The sequence below is a fragment of the Notechis scutatus genome, chromosome 8, assembly GCF_049901735.1.
Source record: "Notechis scutatus isolate UNSWTSFEM ecotype Mainland chromosome 8, rNotScu1.2, whole genome shotgun sequence".
In the NCBI taxonomy this organism is placed as follows: Eukaryota; Metazoa; Chordata; class Lepidosauria; order Squamata; family Elapidae; genus Notechis; species Notechis scutatus.
In genome coordinates this window covers 21,227,711-21,248,535 of record NC_142016.1, presented here as the reverse complement: position 1 = coordinate 21,248,535, position 20,825 = coordinate 21,227,711, and the positions used below count along the sequence as shown (strand labels likewise).

General features: G+C 42.4%; 1 protein-coding gene and 1 long non-coding RNA gene across 2 annotated transcripts; both read left to right on the top strand.

Moving 5' to 3' along the window:
• The first annotated feature begins 592 nt into the window (after window positions 1–592).
• On the top strand, window positions 593–3,710 carry LOC113421156 (uncharacterized). The gene is made up of 4 exons (XR_015750418.1): window positions 593–694; window positions 1,437–1,586; window positions 2,132–2,272; window positions 3,555–3,710. It is a non-coding gene; the product is annotated as an uncharacterized LOC113421156 (long non-coding RNA).
• Window positions 3,711–7,142: 3,432 nt separating this feature from the next.
• LOC113421181 (phospholipase A2 inhibitor and Ly6/PLAUR domain-containing protein-like) lies at window positions 7,143–15,266 on the top strand. The gene is made up of 5 exons (XM_026681441.2): window positions 7,143–7,197; window positions 8,773–8,889; window positions 10,924–11,073; window positions 12,032–12,172; window positions 15,058–15,266. The coding sequence occupies exons 1-5, from the start codon at window positions 7,143–7,145 to the stop codon at window positions 15,204–15,206; spliced, it is 612 nt and encodes a 203-aa protein (XP_026537226.2). The 3' UTR covers window positions 15,207–15,266.
• The last annotated feature ends 5,559 nt before the right edge of the window (window positions 15,267–20,825 follow it).

Below are 20,825 nucleotides of genomic sequence, written 5' to 3'. Positions count from 1 at the left end.
GAAAAAACTGTGTGGTAGAGAAGATGGAGAGCATTTTTAAACACTGTTTAGGGACGTCGTGTGGTTATTTGATATCACAATATACTGTTTTGTCATCTAGTTCATTGGTGTCTAGTTCGATGAGTTGTGGTTCTCTGATATCTTCAGCATTTCCCCTCATTTGCCACCTTAGGTTCTTATAATTGGAAGCATTGAGGACTTGTGTACAAATTAGAATCTTTATTGTTAATCCTACAGACTCTGTCCTATAAAAACCTAACACCAGAAGGCCTTCAAAGTTACAAAACAGGGAATCTCTTCTCCTTCTCCAACAAATATCTGGATTGTTTTAGGCCAGGCTAGCGTGTTCACTTTCAAGAATATCCCACCCACCCAAACAGAATTGGTTCTATACCATGCAAAGAGCAAAGGGATGAAGTTTTCTTTTTTTGTTTTGTGCTGCTGATAAACATGCATGTTTCACTGCCATTTCATGTGAAGTGTGATTTATGATAAAGAAGCTGTTAGGTGACATTTCTGTTATCAAGTAAGAACAAGGAAGACAGTTGCACATTGCTTTGCTGATCTTCTCTTCCAGGGCTTGGCTTACAATGTGAACGATGCAGCAGCAAAGCCAGTTCCTGCACTGGAGCCCCATATAATTGTCCACATTCTGAAAAGGCCTGCCTGATCCTTACCATAGAGAACATTATTGGTGGGTGTCTTTGCCTTTTGACGGGTGGAGAGGATTGGAATTCTTCCAGTCTAGCACCAGGGTTGCCTGGTTATTAAAAGTTTATGTTGGACAAGGATATATTTTCTCTCTGTCTTTCCCTTGTTCGAGTCCTAGCACTGTTGGCAGGGTGAGCTCCTGTCAGTCGCCTCAGCTCCTGTCCACCTAACAGTTTGAAAGCATGTTCTATGCAAGTAGGTAGATAGATACTACTTTGGTGGAGAGATGAGCTGGTGTTCTGTGCAGTCAGTCGGACTCCTGATGGTTCTGAACCTTCCCAGCTGTGGTGACCATTTGTGAGGTAGCTCCAGGAAGGGAAGGAGTCTTGGGTGATGCTGCAGGAAGAGACAATCCTCTTTCTCTCTAGTAAGAAGCCAGTTTGCCTTCCCGTGGCGCACGGTAGGAAGTGTACAAGCACGTACCTAACAATGCTAGAAAACAAGCAGCCAAACTACTATGTAATAGCATTGTAATCTTCTGGCTAATGTAACTACATCATACACTAATGGTAATTATAAACATGGGTATCTGAAGAGGGGATGGGAAAAAGTCTTCACGAAGACTTCAACTCATTCTTTTTTTACATGGGTTACCATCTTGAGTTTTTTTGGCCCCTCACTTCCACTATGGATCCCCCAGGGGTCTGATCTCCAAACATCTTCCTTTGGACATCACCTTATCTTGCTCTGACACTTGTCTTATTGTTTTCCTCTTGCAACCCCAGAGAACAATCAATGGTTCTCCACCTTCAAAGGCTGTGTGCCAACCAAGAGCTGTCCTTCTCTTTCCATGAGTTTCACATTTCCTTCGAAGCATGAGCGAAGGACGGCCAAGTGTTGCTACCACGATTTCTGCAACAAAGGAGTTGTGAAATGTAAGCAACTGATTTTTTTTCTCCAAAACTTCTGAATGCTTATTGATGGGTGTTACTCCTTTTGCAAGGTCTCTTGATTACATGAAATTTCAGGTTATTCTGCATTTTTTATTTTATTTTAACAAAAGTGGAAACCTGGGATGTGTAGGATTGTGCAATGGTAGCTGAAAACATTTTTGAATCCTAAGATTGAGTCGACTCATTTATTGCTTAGAACAGTGTTTTTTCCACCTTGGAAAACTATAAGATTTGTGGACTGAGGAATTCTAGGAGTTGAAGTCCAAATAAGTTGTAAAGGCTGAGAAACACTGGCTTAAAGTGATGAGCAAGAACCAAGAGGCAATTGGATTTTTAGTTTCATGTAGATATTCTATACTTGCATGTATCTGATTGTGGATCTGAATATGGTGAGATCTGAATATGGTGAATCTGGTTAATTCAGGGCTGCATGGGCTAGGATCCAATAATAATCCTCTTTGAAGTTCTTGATATAACCACCTGAGAATTAAGTGGCACTTACCAACCTATGTGATGGCTTCTCCCAGTGGAAGACACAAAGAAAACACGAAATGGACTGAAATGCCCAGGATGCTTTTCAATGAATCTGGAATGTCAAGCCACAGAGATGTTAAACTGCCATGGCCAGGAGCGCAAGTGTGTTTTCATGGGTGTGACTGTACAACATGGTAAGTCCTTCAAGATGTGATGAACTAGAAATAGGAGTCATTTGGTTCCTATCTTCCATGAGGCCAAATATTTTGGGAACAGGTCAGTAGATCTTTGTAATCTTTTTGTACCTTGAAAGGAAAGATAGCCATACAGGTAATCCTTGACTTATAACATTTCGTTGAGTGACCATTTGAAGTTATAATGTTATAATGGTTATAATGACACTGGAAATTATAATGGAAGTTATAATGGCACTGAAAACAGCTACTTATGGCCGTTTTCACACTTATAACCATTGCAGCATCCCCATGGTCATGTGATCAAAATTCACTTGGCAACTGATTCACCTTTATGACAGTGGCAGTGTCCAGGAGTCATGTGATCACCTTTCGTAACCTGTCAATGGGGAATCCAGATTCACTTAACAACTGTGGCAAGAAAGGTTATAAAAATGGGGCAAAACTCACTTAACAAATGTCTCAGTTAGCAGCACGGATTTTGGGCTGAGTTTTAGTCATAAGCCAAGGACTATCTGCACAGCGTTTAGAAATTTGATTTGGAAGCTTATTCAAGAGACTTTGTTGTATTCTGATTCTTAAGTTAAAAAGACAGTTCTGCTGCCTTCTTCCACTGGCTTTCCTAACTAGAATGATAGATTCCCTAAATGACAAGGTGTATGCCCAGAGGTGGCATTCAGCAGGTTCTGACCAGTTCTGGAGAACTGCTAGCGGAAATTATGAGTAGTTCGGAGAACCGGCCAATACCACCTCTGACTGGCCCCGCCCCATCTATTCTCCGCCTCCTGAGTCCCAGCTGATTGGCTGGGTCTTCTTTTGTTGCCCTGCACAGGAGAACGGAGCTGGAAAGCAGGTGAGTGGGGTGGGGAGGGAATGCAGATTTTGCAGTAATCTTCCCCTGCCACACCCACCAAGCTACACCCATCAAGCAACACCACACCCACCAAGCTCACAGAACCCGTAGTAAATTTTTTTGAATCCCATCACTGTGTATGCCTCTTTATTTCACTGATCAAGAAACTTGAGGTCCTGAAATGTGGGGAAAGCAATACCCCACATGATGGGGACGGATCGCCAAGACAGGCTGCTAGAAAATTCTTTCACGTACTTGGAAGCTGGGTACAATAACTACAAGGTTTAGAAAGGAATCCCCTGGGGGGAACAAAACTTGCAAAGATTTTACCAGGAATTACCTGCAGATGTTCAAGGCACAGGTCACTCTCCTTGACTGTAGAGAATCCAGATTCTTCAGAGGTGACATTTCTCCCCTTAATTCCTGCAGATAATCAGATCTTTGTGCATGCTAAACGTGGCTGTGGGACCAAGCAAGTCTGCTGGAATAAAGAACGCACATTTGGCATCCCTGGGCTGTATGCAGAAATTTGGAAGAATGTTACCTGTTCTCATGCTGCCAAGTGATTTGATTTAATGAGCGAAGAGGGGCTAGTCCCTTACATCGTCAGAAGCCGGTAGAGTGAAATTGTACAAGAATTCTAATTAACGATGAGCTCATTTCTTTTTATGGCGGAATAAAACCTTGTTGTGCTTCTTTATGACAATGTTGCTGAATTATTTGAATGCTTCCTCCAGATGGTTCCTATGCTGCACTTTGGAACTCATCTATAGTTATTGTCAGCATTCCAGAAAAACTCCACTCCAACAAATAACTCCGAGACAGACATGTTCTCAAAAGTTCTGTTTTATTTGGATAGTAAACTGGCACATCTGGGGAATCTTGAATCTGAAAGTTCCGGGGTTCCTTGCAATAAGTAAAAACTACAAATCCACCCCCTGCACCCATCATCACATCACATGCCCCAATCACCATCCGTCCCAACTTGAGACACCTCCTCACCCAGGTGCAGAAATAACATGACCTTGACTTAGAAAAAGAATGCTATTATGTCTAACCACACACACTCTAAGACAGTTACTTTTGGCAAACTGGAAATGTCCAACACTTTTAGGGTGAAATGCTGTAGACTCCTGCAGGGTCAGGGGTGGGATTCTACCAGTTCGCACCTATTCTCAAGAACCGGTTGTTAACATTCTAAGCAGTTCGGAGAACCGGATGTCAGAAGAAATTACTGGCCTAATCCTGTAAAGAAGGCAGGAAGGAAAAATTCTGGTGTTGCTTACAGAAACTGCCTCTCTGTTAACCCTTATTACATTCTTGGCAGGATTAGACTTCCTGTCTCTGGAACTTCTCTGGAGTTTTTTCCCCCTCCTTTGCTGGTACTTTGCTTGTGTGGAGTGACCATTCAAAGTTACAATGGCACTGAAACAAGTGACTTATGACCATTTTTCACACTTACGACTGTTGCAGCATCCCCACATCCATGAGAGGCCAGGTGAGGAGACGCATGTCTCGATGTGAGTTGTATTGAGTTGGCCACACCCAGCCAGTCACATGACCACCAAGCCATGTCCACCCAGTCACATGACCACCAAGCCACACCCACCACCTAAGCCACGCCCACAGAACTGGTGGTTAAAAAATTTGATCCCACCCCGTGCAGGGTTCTTTAGAGCAAGTTTAGACTTGCTCACATAAAAATGAAGTCCCTGCCTTTCAAATGATAATCTAACACAGGGGGCACCAATCCGTGGTCCCTAGACTGGCACAGGTCTGTGGCATGCCGGCAACCCGGCCATGCAAACAAGTGAAACCCCATGAGGCAGCATGCAAAACCACACTTCCTCCAGTCTGCGGGAAAAACTCTCTCCATGAAACCGGTCTCTGGGGCCCAAAAGGTTGGGGGCCACTGATGTAACACATACAATGCAGAAAGAAAAAAATAAAATGGAGAAAATGATTACATGAAGACGACTCAATTAAATACACTGACATGCAGTATTATTTTTTAAAATAAACTTTATTGAATTTTTATTACATTAAAAACATAAAAAATATATCATGCTTATCATATAACAATCATTTGTGCAATATTTACAGGTATTAATTTGTGCATAATTATATTCTTATTCTATCTATATTCTATATTTAATAATTACCTATCCTTAATCTGTCTCCGATCTATCCAGCTATACCATTGTTCCCATACCTTATAAAATATTGAAGCTTACTTATCTTTTAAACTCAGCATTAATTTATCCATTTCAGCACAATTCATAACTTTTTGTATAACCAGTTCCTCTACGGATGTATATGGCTGTTTCCAACATTGGACAAAGGCGATCCTGGCAGCAGTCAATATGTGTAATAATAAGTATTTTGTGTTCTTTACGTATTTTTTTGAACATCCCCAATAGGAAGAGTTCTGGTTCTAGGTCTAATTGCTCATTGGTGATTTCCTGTAGCCAATTTTTGATTTTGAGCCAATATTTTCCAGCCTCTGGGCAAGACCACCACATATGATAATATGTTCCCTCTTTTTTTACATTTACATGCAGTATTTAATGTATAGTGTAGTGTAGTGTAATGTAGAGTAGAATAGAATGTGGAATAGAATAGAATATGGAATAGAATAGAATATACTGTAGAATAGAATATGGAATAGAATAGAATATGGAATAGAATAGAATAGAATATAGAATAGAATATGGAATAGAATAGAATATGGAATAGAATAGAATAGAATATGGAATAGAATAGAATATGGAATAGAATAGAATAGAATAGAATATGGAATAGAATAGAATATAGAATAGAATATGGAATAGAATAGAATATGGAATAGAATAGAATATAGAATAGAATATGGAATAGAATAGAATATGGAATAGAATAGAATAGAATAACAGAGTTGGAAGGGACCTTGGAGGTCTTCTAGTCCACCCCCCTGCTTAGGCAGGAAATCCTACACCACTTCAGACAAATGGTTATTCAACATCTTTTTAAAAACTTCCAGTGTTGGAGCATTCACAACTTCTGGAGGCAAGTTGTTCCACTGATTAATTGTTCTAACTAATTGTTCTAGGTTGCTTCTCTCCTTGGTTAGCTTTCATCCATTTCTTCTTGTCCTGCCTTCAGGTGCTTTGTGGCAGACCCCTTAGATATTAGAAGACTGCTATCATGTCATCCCTAGTCCTTCTTTTCATCAGACTAGACATACCCAGTTCCTGCAACCGTTCTTCATATATTTTAGCCTCAAATCTCCTAATCATCTTTGCTGCTCTTCTCTGCATTCTTTCTAGAGCCTCAACATCTCTCTCTCTCTTTTTTTACATCGTGGTGACTAAAACTGGATGATGTATTCCAAGGGTGGCCTTACCAAGGCATTAATAAAGTGGTATGAGCACTTCACGTGATCTTGGTTGTATGTACTGTCTTCCAAATTGGGGAAGTAATGATAGCTTAGATCAGGGCTGTCAAACTCCCAGCCTGCGGGCCGGATGCGTCATGTGCTGGCCACGCCCAAGCTGGGTTTAACCAAGGGGGGAAAAGTCTCAATATGTCATGTGATGCCACCATCACAACGTGAGTTTGACACACCGTTGGCTTAGATGACACCCCCCCCCCCCAAAAAGCTGATGGTCGCCTTGTTTCTCCTCCCAAGGCAGTGAGTCCTATCAGGCTGTGGGAGAAGGGAGAAGACCTCTGCCCAGACCACAAGTAGGGAAAGCCTTGTTGGTATTTTTCCTCTGCCCATTGATCCAAGAAGTTGCAGTCTTAACTCTCGGCATGTCGTTCTGGTCACTAAGCTCAGAAACAAGAGTTCCACTTAGTGATTGATCCTTTCTGCAACTTGGGAGGCCAGGAACTGTGCTGGCCTCCCATCTTCATTGTCTTCTTGTCCCGCCTACTCTCTCCTGCCAACAGGCTATAAGCCCCCATCAGTATCAAAGCCCTCATCCAGGAGCCAGCTCAGCTCTGGGTTTTTCTCATGATCTTCGGTGTTCAAAGACCATGCAGGGGTGCACAATTACCTCCTTCTTCTTCTCCTCCATCCTGATCTCTGCAGGTAAGTCCTTTGGATTTTTAATTAAGAACGCCACCAGATGAGACGTTCCCAAACCAGAACGTTTAAGTACAGGGGTTTCCAACCTTAGCAACTTTAAGACTTGTGGACGTCAACTCCCAGAATTCCTCAGCCAGCTTTGGTGGCTGACGAATTCTGGGAGTTGACATCCACAAGTCTTAAAAGTTGCCAAGCTTGGAGACCCCTGATTTTAAAAGACGTGGTGGCGCAGTGGTTAGAATGCAGCACTGCAGGGCTCTACTCACTGCTCACTCCAGGAGTTCAATTCTGGCTCAAGGTTGACTCAGGTTCCCATCCTTCTGAGGTGGGTAAAATGAGGACCCAGCTTGTTGGGAGCAAGAGGCTGACTCTGTAAACTGCTTAGAGAGGGCTGTAAAGCACTGTGAAGCGGTACATAAGTCTAAGTGCCATTGCTATTTAATACCAAAGATTCAGGTTGTAGCTTTTGGCATCCAGGCTGTCTAATTCTCTCCCTGCTGGGGGGGCCAATTTTCACTCTTTAATGCAACACAGAGATGGTGCCATGTTGAGAGAGTGGAATGCAACTACGGATAGCCCTCGACTACTTAGCCATTCATTCAGTACCATTCGAAGTTACGACATTACTGAAAAAAGTGACTCAAGACCGTTGTTCACACTTACGACCGTTGTAGCATTCCCCACGGTCGTGGGATGTACATTCGGATGCTTGACAACTGACTCACATTTACGACAATTACCATGGGATCACCTTTTGGGATCTTCTGGCAAGCAAAGATAATGAGGAAACTAGATTCCCTTCACCCCCGTGAGACTAATTTAACAGCTGCAGTGATTCCCTTAACAAACGGGTCAGGAAAAGCCGTAAACTGGGGCAAAACTCACATAATACATGTCTCCCCCAACAACGTTAAACTTTGAGCTCAGTTGTGGTCATATGTTGAGGACGACCTGTAAAGTTAGGGGATCATGAAATGGGATGCTTCGCTCTTCTCTTTCCCTGGAGTTTTAATCGTGATCATTAGCTTCCCCGCCATGTGTGTTGTTCCTAGAAAAGCCCATCAAAAATAGGCCGCCATTCTTGACTTTTGGGGACCATAACCAGTGGTGGTATTCACAGTTTTTTTTACTACCGGTTCTGTGGGTGTGGCTTGGTGGGCATGGCTGGGGAAAGATACTGTAAAATCTCCATTTCCACCCCACTCCAAGGGAAGGATATGCTGCAACATCTCCATTTCTACCCACTCCAGGGAAAGGTTACTGCAAAATCCCCATTCCCTCCCCACCCCTCTAACCTGCTTTCCAGCTCCGTTCTCCTGTGCAGAGCAACCAAAGAAGACTCAGCCAATCAGCTGGGACTCGGGAGGCAGGGAATAGATGGGGGCGGGGCCAGTCAGTGGCGGTATTTGCCGGTTCTCCAAACTACTCAAAATTTCTGCTACCGGTTCTCCAGAACCTGTCAGAACTGGCTGAATACCACCTCTGGACCATACCCTGGGGTTATTCCTGACACCAATGGTGGATAAACGCCAAATTGGTTGCAACTCCTAATATTTATCCATAGTCTTTCCCTTTCAGGGTCTTGTTTGAAGTGTGAACACTGCAGCAGTAACAGCGGTTTCTGTACCGGTGCGCCACACATCTGCCGACCGTTTGAAAACACCTGCCTGATATTCACCACCGAGACAACCATTGGTGAATGACACTCCTGGCTTGCTTCCGAGCTGACCAGTAATCCACTCCGGACTGGAAACTTGGAGGGAGGGCCTTAGTTCCATGAGCAGGGATGGTAGTTGAACAGGGTTTGTTTTATTTGTCCCCTGAAATGATAGACATGCCAAAGTTAACATGGTGTTGTAAGTTGAGAAAAGAGGCAGAAATTAATTTTAAATAGATGTTTTCTGGCATAGTTTGGCTGTAAGTACGTCTCTACCAACAGATGCACCTGAGTATTGCAAGGAACCGTCATCTGGCATAGGAACAAAACTCATTTATTCTGGGATGAATTGTCTATGTTTTATTTGTCCCCTGAAATGATAGACATGCCAAAGTTAACATGGTGTTGTAAGTTGAGAAAAGAGGCAGAAATTAAATTTAAATAGATGTTTTCTGGCATAGTTTGGCTGTAAGTACGTCTCTACCAACAGATGCACCTGAGTATTGCAAGGAACCGTCATCTGGCATAGGAACAAAACTCATTTATTCTGGGATGAATTGTCTATGGGGATTCTCAGTCATCCAGGTCATAGTTTTCCCCAAGGTGCTTTTTCAAGAGGCAACTGGATTTTCTGGTTTTTATGAATGTATTTATGATAACTATGATCATGATTTATCACTTATATCTTTTATATATGAGAGCCTATGCACCAAGACAAATTCCTTGGGTGTCCAACCACACTTGGCCAATAAAGAATTCTCTTCTCTTCTCTTCTCTTCTCTTCTCTTCTCTTCTCTTCTCTTCATTCTTCTTCTCTTCATTTCCATCCCATCCCATTCTATTTTCATTCCATATTCTATTCTATTCTATTCTATTCTATTCTATTCTATTCTATTCTATTCTATTCTATTCTATTCTATTCTATTCTATTCTATTCTATTCTATTCCCTACCCCCTACCCTACCCTACCCTACTCTACTCTACTCTACTCTACTCTACTCTACTCTATATTCTATTCTATTCTATTTTCTATTCTATTCTATTCTAATTTTTATTCTATTCTTTCATTCCATATTCTATTCTACATGCCAAATTCTATTCTATTCTTTGAAGATGTTTTGTTTCTCATCCATGAGCTGAAGAAGGACCATCCAGTCAGTGCTGAAGAAGCTTCTTGGATGAGAAGCCAAATGTCTTCAGAGAAAAAACAGAAAGTCCAGTTGCCTCTTGAAAAAAGCACCTTTGGTTCTGGGTTGAAGTGAATTTGAGGAAGTAGATTAAAGTCAAGGGCCATTTAGGAATACAGATAGTGCTCTACTTATGAATGAGTGATGTTCTAAAAGGCTTTTTAAAGTCCATTTTGTGTGCAAGTCCAACCAAATGTACATATGTGGTGTGCTGTAAACTAACCTTCATCTAACCTCCAGGATATTCTGGGTTGGAGGTGCAGGCAGGTTTGTTTGTATCAAAGCAAGTGTGCAGCTCAAACATTCGTAAGTGGAATAATGTCTCCAACCACTTTTTTGGATCCCAGTGGTGGATTTGGAACTTTGAGAATATATTATGGGTTTTATTTTGTGTGTGTTTGTGTGTCTGTGTGTGCTTTTGAGTCAGTGTTGACTCCTGGAGTTTGCTTAAACAAGTTCCTGCAGTTTTCTTGGCCAGGTTTTTGTGGAAATGGTTTGTCATTGCCCCCTTTTTGGGGCTGAGAGAAAGTGACCAGCCCAAGATCACCCCGCTGGCTTTGTGCCGTAGGTGGAACTAGAACTCACCATATCCTAGTTTCCAACCCAACGTTTTAACCACTACACCCAAACTGGCTCCCTATTATGAGCAGATAAATCACAAATGGCTGCCATTGTGGCTATGGCCTATTACAAAACATTGATTTAGTAGTGGCAAAACTGGCGAGGTTGCTCCTTGCCAGCTCACTCAATTAACCCTTTTCATGATGTTGGAGTTCACTGATGCTCACTTTGGTATTTTTTTCCCAATCCCTGAGTGGGTTTTCTCTTTGCAAGAAGTTGACTTTGCTAACCCCTGCCTTGACTGCCACTCTTCCCACTGAACAGGAAATGAGGTGTGGCTTGCCACTTACAAAGGCTGCAGCAAACTCAAGCATTGTGTTCCATCGCCCATGAGTTTCACTCTCCCTTCAAGACGCAAGCGGAGTGCTGCGAAGTGTTGTCGCAAGGACCTTTGCAACAGTGGAACCGTGACATGTAAGCACCAGTTTCCTAGTCTATGAGCCGCGGTGGCGCAGTGGGTTAGAGTGCAGTACTGTAGGCTGTTTCTGCCGACTGCCGGCTGCAATTTGACAGTTCGAATCTCATCAGTCTCAAATTTGACTCAGCCTCCTGTCCTTCCCACGTCAGTAAAATAAGGACCCAGGTTGTTGGGGGCAATGTGCTGACTCTGTAAAAACTGCTTAGAGAGGGCTATAAAGCACTGTGAAGCAGTATATAAGTGCTATTGCTAATACAGTGCTATTCTAAAGCTGAAAATGCTTTCCCGTTTCGCTGCTTTTTCATTCCAGAGAACTGGGAAGAATCAATTCTAAGATACTTTCTCTACTCCCATTCACGTTTTAGACGTGGATGTCTTTTATCAGACTGTTGTTTCAGCGGCAGTCTTTCTTCCGTCTTTCAAACATATTCACATAGCCCATTACAGGTAATTCTTGCTTAATGACTGCCCAGTTTTAGTGATGGCTTCAAATTATATCTGTACTGAAAAAAACAACTTGATAGCTTATTATCCCATCACAGCATTGCTGCCCTTCTAGTCATGTGATCAAAATTCAGGTGCTTCTCAACTCGTGGACATTTAGGATAACGAAAGCTGCCAGTGAAATCACGAGTTGTGGTCAACTAAATGTCTAATTTAAATGGCTTCGGTCAGGCCAGCTTTAGGGTTGACACCATGTTTACTTAATGACAAAGTTGCCAATCCCAATTGTGGTGGTCATTGAGTGAGGACTACCTGTATAAAATGTGACTTCTGAAAACGATGAGACAAATGTTAGTAAATCTTCCGGAGATAGAATTGGAGAGCCTGTCCTTGGTTTGCCTTTGGAATTCCAAGAAATCAGAGCAAAGATCTAAGATGGGGAAGTTCCTAGGGGCTGAGAAGATAGGATGCCGATGTGACCATGTCTGCTTGTTTCCCCCATTTCCCAAGTGCCCAAACTCGGGATCCGTCCAAATGGGATGAAATGTCCTGGATGCATCTCAAAGGATCCAACTTGCAAACCCACTGAGCTGATCCATTGCAACGGCTGGGAAGAGTATTGTGTCTATTACGATGTGACGGTAGAACAAGGTAAGATCTGAGAAATAGTATTGTCACCTGCGGTGGGGATGGGAAAGAGGAAAGTGTGTGGGCACCCCTGTCGGAGTCTGAATCCGAGGAGGAAGACGAACAGCTGACAGGGAGCGGGAGTGTAGGTCCATTGGCTGTGGAGGAGGCTGGGGCAGAGCAAAGTCCGGCTGGGCAGAGCAGGGGAGAGATAGAACAAGGGAGAGGGAATTCAGAGGAAGACCCAGGCCCATCCCCTCTTCATCCTAGGGCAAACAGGGAGGAACGGAAAAGAGAGCAACGTGGGTTGCATGGCTTATGGGAGAGGAAAGGGCCCTGATTCCCTTCATTAGCCACACCTGGGAATGAAAGTTTAAAACAAGGGTCTTCAAACTTGGCAAGTTTAAGACTTGTGGACTTCAACTCCCAGAATTCCTGAGCTAGCATGACTGGAAGAGGAATTCTGGGAGTTGAAGTCCACAAGTCTTAAAGCTGTCAAGTTTGAAATCCCTTGGTTTAAAAGAACTGAATGCTGACTGCAGCAGGTGTTGGGAGCAAACATGACTTTATCCTGTGTTGTCTTTGGTTATGTGTTCCTGGCGTCTTCCCAACCATGTGAGTTTTATCGTGACTTCACATCCGGAATTCTTGTTCCTGCCCTGCCAAACTGATTACCTCAGTTTGGCTTGATTGGACTTAAAGTTACAGTTTTTGTTGACCATGTTTTGGACTTGATTCCCTGCAGTTAAAGGCTGTTCCTGGCAGAGTTTTTCTCCAGCCAGAAGGTAACCTGGACATTGGGGGCAAAGCTGGAACTATTAAAGGGACTTTTATTGATTATCTGACTGTGTTGCCTTTATGCCATGCCCCGGGTCATCACACTGATGATGTCAGATATTTCCACTATTTAATGACAAAACTGGGTGAGAAGTTTGATGTACGAGGCTTCCTTCATGACCTCTGGGCTGCATCTGATCACAATGGCAATGGCAAGGTGTAATGACCCAGGGGACGGCACAGAAGTAACAGGTCACTGGCAGTTCAAACCATCCCTTTATTGCTCCAAATTTCCCCAAATGCTCTCACGTTTCTGGCAAGTCCCAGAGCAAAAGGATGACACACCCACACCTCAAGCAGCCTCTGGCTGCGAATAGTCCGGCCCAATGCTGTGAAGGCTGCAAAGCAAGATATCCAGCAGGGCATGTCCAGGAATCAAAGGAGCAAGGTAAGTCTCCAGAAATCCAGAAAGAATGCAAGGAATTCAGGAAAGTTCAAACGTGGGCACTCCACACGTGAATTCAGAGTCTGTTCCCAACAAATGCCCCTCCCCACAATGTCTCCTTAAGCCTCAATCCCCAGGTGTGCCTCGTGAAGAGGGGGCAGGGCACTCTCCTCCTGAGTACCTGGGTCAGTCTGCTCTGTTCTCGCCTTCTCTCCACTCTCCGTGATCGAGGATCAGGAGGGGGTGGTCTCTGCTCATTGTCTGAGCTCTCATGTTCACTGCTTAACTTCTCTTGGTCATCCTGCCCCTGTTCCTCCCTACCTACAAGTCGTCCCAATCCTGAAAGGCCCTGGCCTGACTGGGCCTGCTCCTCCCCATTTTCCTCTGAAGCCAACAAAGCCTCCCCCTCAAATCTGTCGGCTCCAGTTCCAGCTCCTCTTCCCCCACAGATTCAGGCTCCGATGGGGGCATGACGCAGGATTCCTAGATACTCTGACACACGAAATGTACAAAGACTGTAGCCTATTGCAAAAAAGAACCCCCATCCACGCCTCTATTTATTTATTTGTATCCTGTCTTTATTCTTTTTACAAATAACGCAAGACAGCAAACATGTCCAAACATACACACCTTCTTCCTCCTACTTTACCCCCAACAACAACAATCCTGTGAGGCAAACTGGACCGAGAGTGTGACTGGCCCAAGGTCACCCATCTGGTTTTCATGGCTAAGGTGGGACTAGAACTCACAGTCTCCTGGTTGCTAGTCTGTTGCTTTAACCACTACATCAGACTGGTTCTCTTGCCATTTTGACGTATGAAATGCACCAACACGAGAAGTAAGTCTAAAAACAGGCTGAAAACAGAATGGATCGATTTTTATTATGGCCTTTTGGCAATTCAATAAATACAATAAATCTGATAACTTGAGCATTGTTTTCAAAATAAAATTAGCTTGGCCAGTGCAGTCATGCTGGGAATGACTGGGCTCTGCCCTTAATAGCAATAGTTTAATGAGATTGCACTCATTTTAATTAAATCCAGGCTCATCTCAACAGAACAGTAGGTTAAAATTACATCAAATTTACTTCTTTTTTTCCTTTTCTTTTTTTTCCTCCCTTCCTCCCTCCCTTCCTCCCTTCCTCCCTGCCTGCCTGCCTGCCTTTCTTCTCTGACCTTCCCTCCTTCCCTTCTCTGATCCTTCCTTCCTTCCCTGACCCACCCACCCTCCTTCCTTCCTTCCTTCCTTCCTTCCTCCCCTGCTTCTCTGACCCTTCCTCCCTTCCTTCTCTGACCCACCCTCCTTCCTCCCTCCCTCCCTCCCTCCCTCCCATCCTCCTTCTCTGACACTTCCTCCCTCCCTCCTTTCCCTCTCATCCACCCATCCACCCATCCATCGAATTTATGGGATTGCTCATCTCACAGCAATGAATGTAAAAGTTCTTCCGGCAAATATTCCAAGCAGTAAATATGTACATTTCTTCCTTGCCTCCTGATAAGAGCGTAAAATGCAGAGGAACATATTCACAATTTCCATAGGACATTTGTTTTTAGGTCCCCATAAATCCTCCTGAATGCCAGGACTTAACAATACACCAATTGAAAACCCTGCTCCAGACTTTCATCCCACATTATCCTTTGTTTGATACACAATGGACTTTGTTATCATCTTTCTCACATTTCTGCAGAGGGAAGATTTTACAGTCACGCCGAACGGGGCTGTGGAACGAAGAATGCTTGTCTGAATGAGCCGCGTATTTACGGGGTGCCCGGACTGTACAAGGAGATTATAAAGAAATCCGAGTGCACCCCGGCTCCCAAAATCATCGGCAAATAGCCCTGACTTCACAAAAACACCAAACAAGGTGGAAGATATGATGAAGCATCTTTGTTCTGAGTTGGCAGGTTTTCTAACAAAAGGGGATAAAATCCTTCTACTGAGCGAAGAAAATCACATTGAATAAAATAAGTTTTAAAAATGTAAAAGCCTTGTTTGCTGCCTGCTAAATCTTGAGACGTGCCCATTTCTCTGATAATAATCAATCTATATTTATCAGGATTCACTAGGAAATATATTTTCCAGCAAGGAAAATATTTTTATGTTTCAGTAATATCTTAAAAACGTGCATGTCTTCATTTTCTTGATGAAGAAAGAAAATAAATCTGCTTGAATATATACTTAGGCATTATATTCACACAATACCTGGAACTCAATTTCTGAACTGACCTTTTTTCTGGGGTTGCACAAATCAATGGATATTAAAGTTACTTAGTGGCCAATGTTTATATACCTTAAATTACTAATTAAAAAGAAAAAAAGAAAGGGGAAAAAAACAAAGTTGAAAACTCCTTGAGCAAATGCATCTGGTTTTATAATCAACCATCCCTATGACTTTGGTGAAAGCAGACATCCTCATACCAGAAACAGACATCTGCTAGATAGATTCCAATATTGGCATACAGTAATGAAAGATAAACACGAAATATTGCCTACAAATTAGAAAATTTTACGATATTTATTAATGTGTACACAACACAGGAGGTTTATGTAAGCACAATGAAAGTCAATGCAAGTTTAAAAAAACCATTTAAAAAACCATTTAACAGAATAATAAACGTGTTGGAAGGGACCTTGGAGGTCTTCTAGTCTAACCCCCTGCTCAAGCAGGAAACCCCACGCCATTTGAGACAAGTGGTTGTCCAATCCCTTCTTAAAACCCTCCAGTGTTGGAGCACCCACAAGTTCTGGAGGCAAGTTGTTCTACTGATTATGTCAGCCTTGGAAGCTATTTTTTACTTGGCAGCTTCGAGGCTGCCACATTCAGTGGCTGGGAATTTGGGAGGGGGGATTTCACAGAGAGGTGGAAGATTAGACATAACAACATTCTTTCTCAGAGAGTCAAGGACATGTTGCCCTGCACCTGGAGGGAATGACTGGAGCGATGTCTCCAGTTGGGACAAAAATTTGATTGGGCCATGTGATGGACTGATGCATGCAGGGGATGGATCTTTGATTTTCTTTTGGGAAGGGCAAACCCAGAACTCTCAGGTTTGGGTTTTCCCAGATGTGCTAATATGACAACTCTACTAAAATGGAACTTTGAGGAAATGTTTTTCTCGGAATTTATTGATTGGGAATTGGTTAGTTGGAACACTGACAGATTAATTGTTTTAACTGTTTGGAAATTTATCCTTATTTCTTAAATAGGTTGACATCTTTTGTTTGCTGATGTCTACGATGTAGTAGGGTAGGGTAATTTTACTCAAAACATTTAAATTGCTCCAACAATAGAGTGTTCCAACTGTTATCTGTGTTGAAGCCCTATTTATATGAGAGTTCCAGATTCTATTTGTCAGTTTGATGAATCCTTTTCCTCTGTAAATGTCTTTCCCTTAGCACTTTCCCAAACTTAAGTGGCTGAAGCTTCATTTGAAGCTGAGTTAAATAAACACTTAGGTATAATGGAAGCCAGATAAGGGACAAGAAACAGCTTGCTTGGAATATTGAACTGATTAAAACCAACAGTTTCACCTCATCCTTTCCTCCCTATTATATACAGATGGCCCAGCTCTAGTTCAGACCCAGATATGATATAACCAGCCTGATATTGCCAATTTTGTTGGCAAACCTTTTGGTACATTTCTTGGCAAATAATCCAAGGAAGAATTAAGAAGAAAAAGTAAGGAAAAGCTCAATGAACAAGGTTTATTAATTTCCTGAAGAACCAACACTGTTTTGAAAAAAGTAGTTTGTATTCTGCCTTATTCCAAAGTGTAAATTTTTATGGCAATTTAATCTCCTAGATCATCCTGAGCTCTGCTTTCCTCACATCCAAAAGGTGGCCAATAAAGGAGTGAAAGTCTATTGAAATAAAAGTCCTTTCTAAAAACCATTTTAGTTCCTATGTATTTTGTTCCCTGAAGTAGTTCTTCTTCTTCTTCTTCTTCTTCTTCTTCTTCTTCTTCTTCTTCTTCTTCTTCTTCTTCTTCTTCTTCTTCTTCTTCTTCTTCTTCTTCTTCTTCTTCTTCTTCTTCTTCTTCTTCTTCTTCTTCTTCTTCTTCTTCTTCTTCTTCTTCTTCTTCTTCTTCTTCTTCTTCTTCTTCTTCTCCTCCTCCTCCTCCTCCTCCTCCTCCTCCCTCCTCCTCCTCCTCCTCCTCCTCCTCCTCCTCCTCCTCCTCCCCTCCCTCTCCTCCTTCTCCTTCTCCTCCCCCTCCTCCTCCTCCTTCTTCATCTTCTTCTTCCCCCTTCCCCTCCTCTTCCTCTTCCCTCTTCCTCCTTCCCCCTCCCCTCCCCTCTTCTCATTCTCCCCTGCCAACCTTCCCAGCCTCAACTGTCAACCGTTCATTGAGTGACTTGTTCGAGGTTACAACAGTGAAAAAAGTGACTCATGCAGTGTCCCCAGTGTCACATGATCAGATTTGTAGGCTTGGCAACTGACTCATACTTATGATGGTTGCAGTGTCACGCGGTCCCCTTTTGCGACCTTCCGATGAGCGAAGTCAATGGGGAAGGCCAGATTCACTTAACAACCATGTTACTAATAAAACAACACCAGTAATTCACTTAACAACTGTGGCCAGAAGGGCCGCCAAATGGGGCAAACTTCACTTAACAACTTCCTCACTTAGCAACAGAGACGTTGGGCTCAATTGTGGTTGTAAGTTGAGGACGACCTGTATTATTTTCCTTCTTTAGTTGTATTTTTTTTTTAGTTTAGTTTTTTCGTGTGTGTAAAATTAAAGATGGTTTAGTTATGAGAAATAAAAGTAATGAATAAAAGAAAATTTTAAAAAAGGGAAAAGAAAGGGTTTTGTTCTCCATGGGTTTGGTAGTCCAGAGGGCACCAAAACCCTGAAAGTCTTTTACAGAATCCAAAGGTCATTTGAATCTCCTTGGTAAATGATTACTCCTGCCAGTTATGACAACGTGCACCCAGTTCCTGGAAACCCATCCTGCTGGAAGTCCTTCCTGGTTTAAAAAGCAAAATTTTTATCTATATCATGCAGTGACAGTCAGTAATACGTTCTCTGGACTTTGATTTGCAATTGCTTCGTCATTCCATTCCCTACCCTTCATTTAATAGCACCAATACTCATTTGGATTTAGGATTGGGCTAAATGCCTTGTTCTCCCTCCCTCCCTCCCTCCACCTCCCTTCCCTCCCTCCTTCCTTTCTATCTTTCCTCCTTCCTTCCTTCCTTCCTTCCTTCCTTCCTTCCTTCCTTCCTTCCTTCCTTCCTTCCTTCCTTCCTTCCTTCCTTCCTTCCTTCCTTCCTTCCTTCCTTCCTTCTCCCTCCCTCCCTCCCTCCCTCCCTCCATCCACCCACCTTCCCTCCCTCCCTCCCTCCCTCCCTTCCTCTTTCTCCAGGATTGAAACTTGGTGATGTTATGAACATATCCCCAAAATTCTTTCGCAACAATTTTATGTGTGATGGTTTTGATTGTGTTTTTAATTTGCTTTATTAATGAAGCCTACCTTAAAATGCATTGATTATGGCCATTCTTTTTTCATCTAGTTAGAGAGCTTCAGAGTCTGCTCAGTGGATTTTCTAGGATGCCAGAAATCAGAAGATTTACCCATCTGGAGCAGTAGGCTTTAGGCTAGGCAGATTACCCAAATGCATAAACTGAAAAACTGATGATGATATGAACTTTCCTGTTCTTTGTGATCATAAAAACAACCAACAAGGAAACATAAGAGCGGTACGAAAGAACGCCAAAGAAGCACAGGTGAATTATTGTGGGCACACCCTCCTTTGAAGAATGCTAAATGCCTAAACTATTGCTCTACAAAATCCACTGGGTAAAATCTCTTGAGATGGCACCTAGAAAATTAAATATTTCTATGAAGACCTGTTGTTCTGAATAACAGGACTGAAAGTCTCCACTCAAACGTATTTTCCAGAGCTTAACTTTTCAGGTGTGGTGTTTCTGTGTCATCTATACACCATGTCCTTGGGGGTATTGGTCTACTGATGGTTGGATGAGATAGGACCTTCTCCACTTGTAAGGACAAACAGATCCTCAAGGTTTCATCATTATTATTTTTTTTGGTCTTTCTCCTGTGGCCTTCTATTCATCTTCTGCCCATGAGTAGGAACCCTCCGTAGATATTCCACAGTTAAAATAGTCTTTTACTCTTTATTCAAAATACCATCCAAGATCAGCTTCAAGGTGGGCCGAACCTTTACCTGCTTTACCTTGGAGGGAAATCAACAGACTGATAATAGGTAGGGACTGAAAAAATTAGAGGCAAGATAGAGACAGGCCAAAGGACAGCATATTTCATTCAGAGAGCTTTTCTGTTGACATAAGGTTGGGTGAAAGTATTATTATTTATTTATTTATTTATTTTATTTATTTGATTTGTCAATTGTTTACAAGATAATAAGTACAAGTGTATACATAGTTGTGAATACATGAAATGGGTACATATAAGAAAAATAAAAGAAGAATAAAAGAAACAATAGGACAGGGACGGTAGGCACGTTGGTGCGCTTATGCACGCCCCCTACAGACCTCTTAGGAAAGGGGTGAGGTCAATAGTAGACAGTCTAAGGTTAAAGTTTTTGGGGTTTGGGGAAGAAACTACAGAGTCGGGTAGAGTATTCCAGACATTGACCACTCTATTGCTGAAGTCGTATTTCCTGCAATCAAGTTTGGTGCGGTTAACTTTGAGTTTGTATCTGTTGTGTGTTCTTGTGTTGTTATGGTTGAAGCTGAAGTATTCATTGACAGGTAGGACATTGCAATGTATGATTTTATATACCATGCTTAAGTCGGACCGAAGACGGCGTAATTCGAGGTTTTCTAGTTTTAGAATTTCGAGTCTGGTGGCATAAGGTGTTCTACAACGGGTAGAAGAGTGGAGAACTCTTCTTGTGAAATACTTCTGGACTTTCTCAATTGTGTTAATATCACATACGTGATAAGGATTCCAGACTGATGAACTGTATTCGAGTATTGGTCTAGCAAATGTTTTGTATGCTCTGGTTAGTAGTGAGATATTACCAGAGAAAAAGCAACGTAGGATTAGGTTAACAACTCTTAATGCCTTTTTGGCTATGTAGTTGCAGTGGGCTCTAGCACTTAGATCATTAGAGGTGAGTATTCCCAGGTCCTTTACAGAGCTTGGGTCATCAACAAGATCTTGACTATTCAGCTTGTATTTTATTTTCTGATTTTTTTTACCAATATGTAAGACAGAGCATTTATTTGTTGAGATTTGAAGTTGCCATATGTTAGACCATTCAGATACATAGTCCAGATCTTTTTGTAGGGTAGTAGTATTGTCTGTGGTATTGAACAGCTTTACATCATCAGCGAAGAGAATGCAATTGCTCTTGATATGATCACAAAGGTCGTTTATGTAGATTATGAAGAGAGTTGGTCCTAGAACACTGCCTTGGGGAACACCACTATTGACAGGTACTGGATTTGATAGGGCGTTCCCAAT

Bases quoted from the DNA above. Each gene is read 5' to 3' on its own strand.
- LOC113421181 (XM_026681441.2), top strand. From the start codon at position 7,143: ATGCAGGGGTGCACAATTACCTCCTTCTTCTTCTCCTCCATCCTGATC. The intron at 7,198-8,772 runs GTAAGTCCTTTG...TTTCCCTTTCAG, and splicing joins CTCCATCCTGATCTCTGCAG to GGTCTTGTTTGAAGTGTGAA. The intron at 11,074-12,031 runs GTAAGCACCAGT...CCATTTCCCAAG, and splicing joins CAACAGTGGAACCGTGACAT to TGCCCAAACTCGGGATCCGT.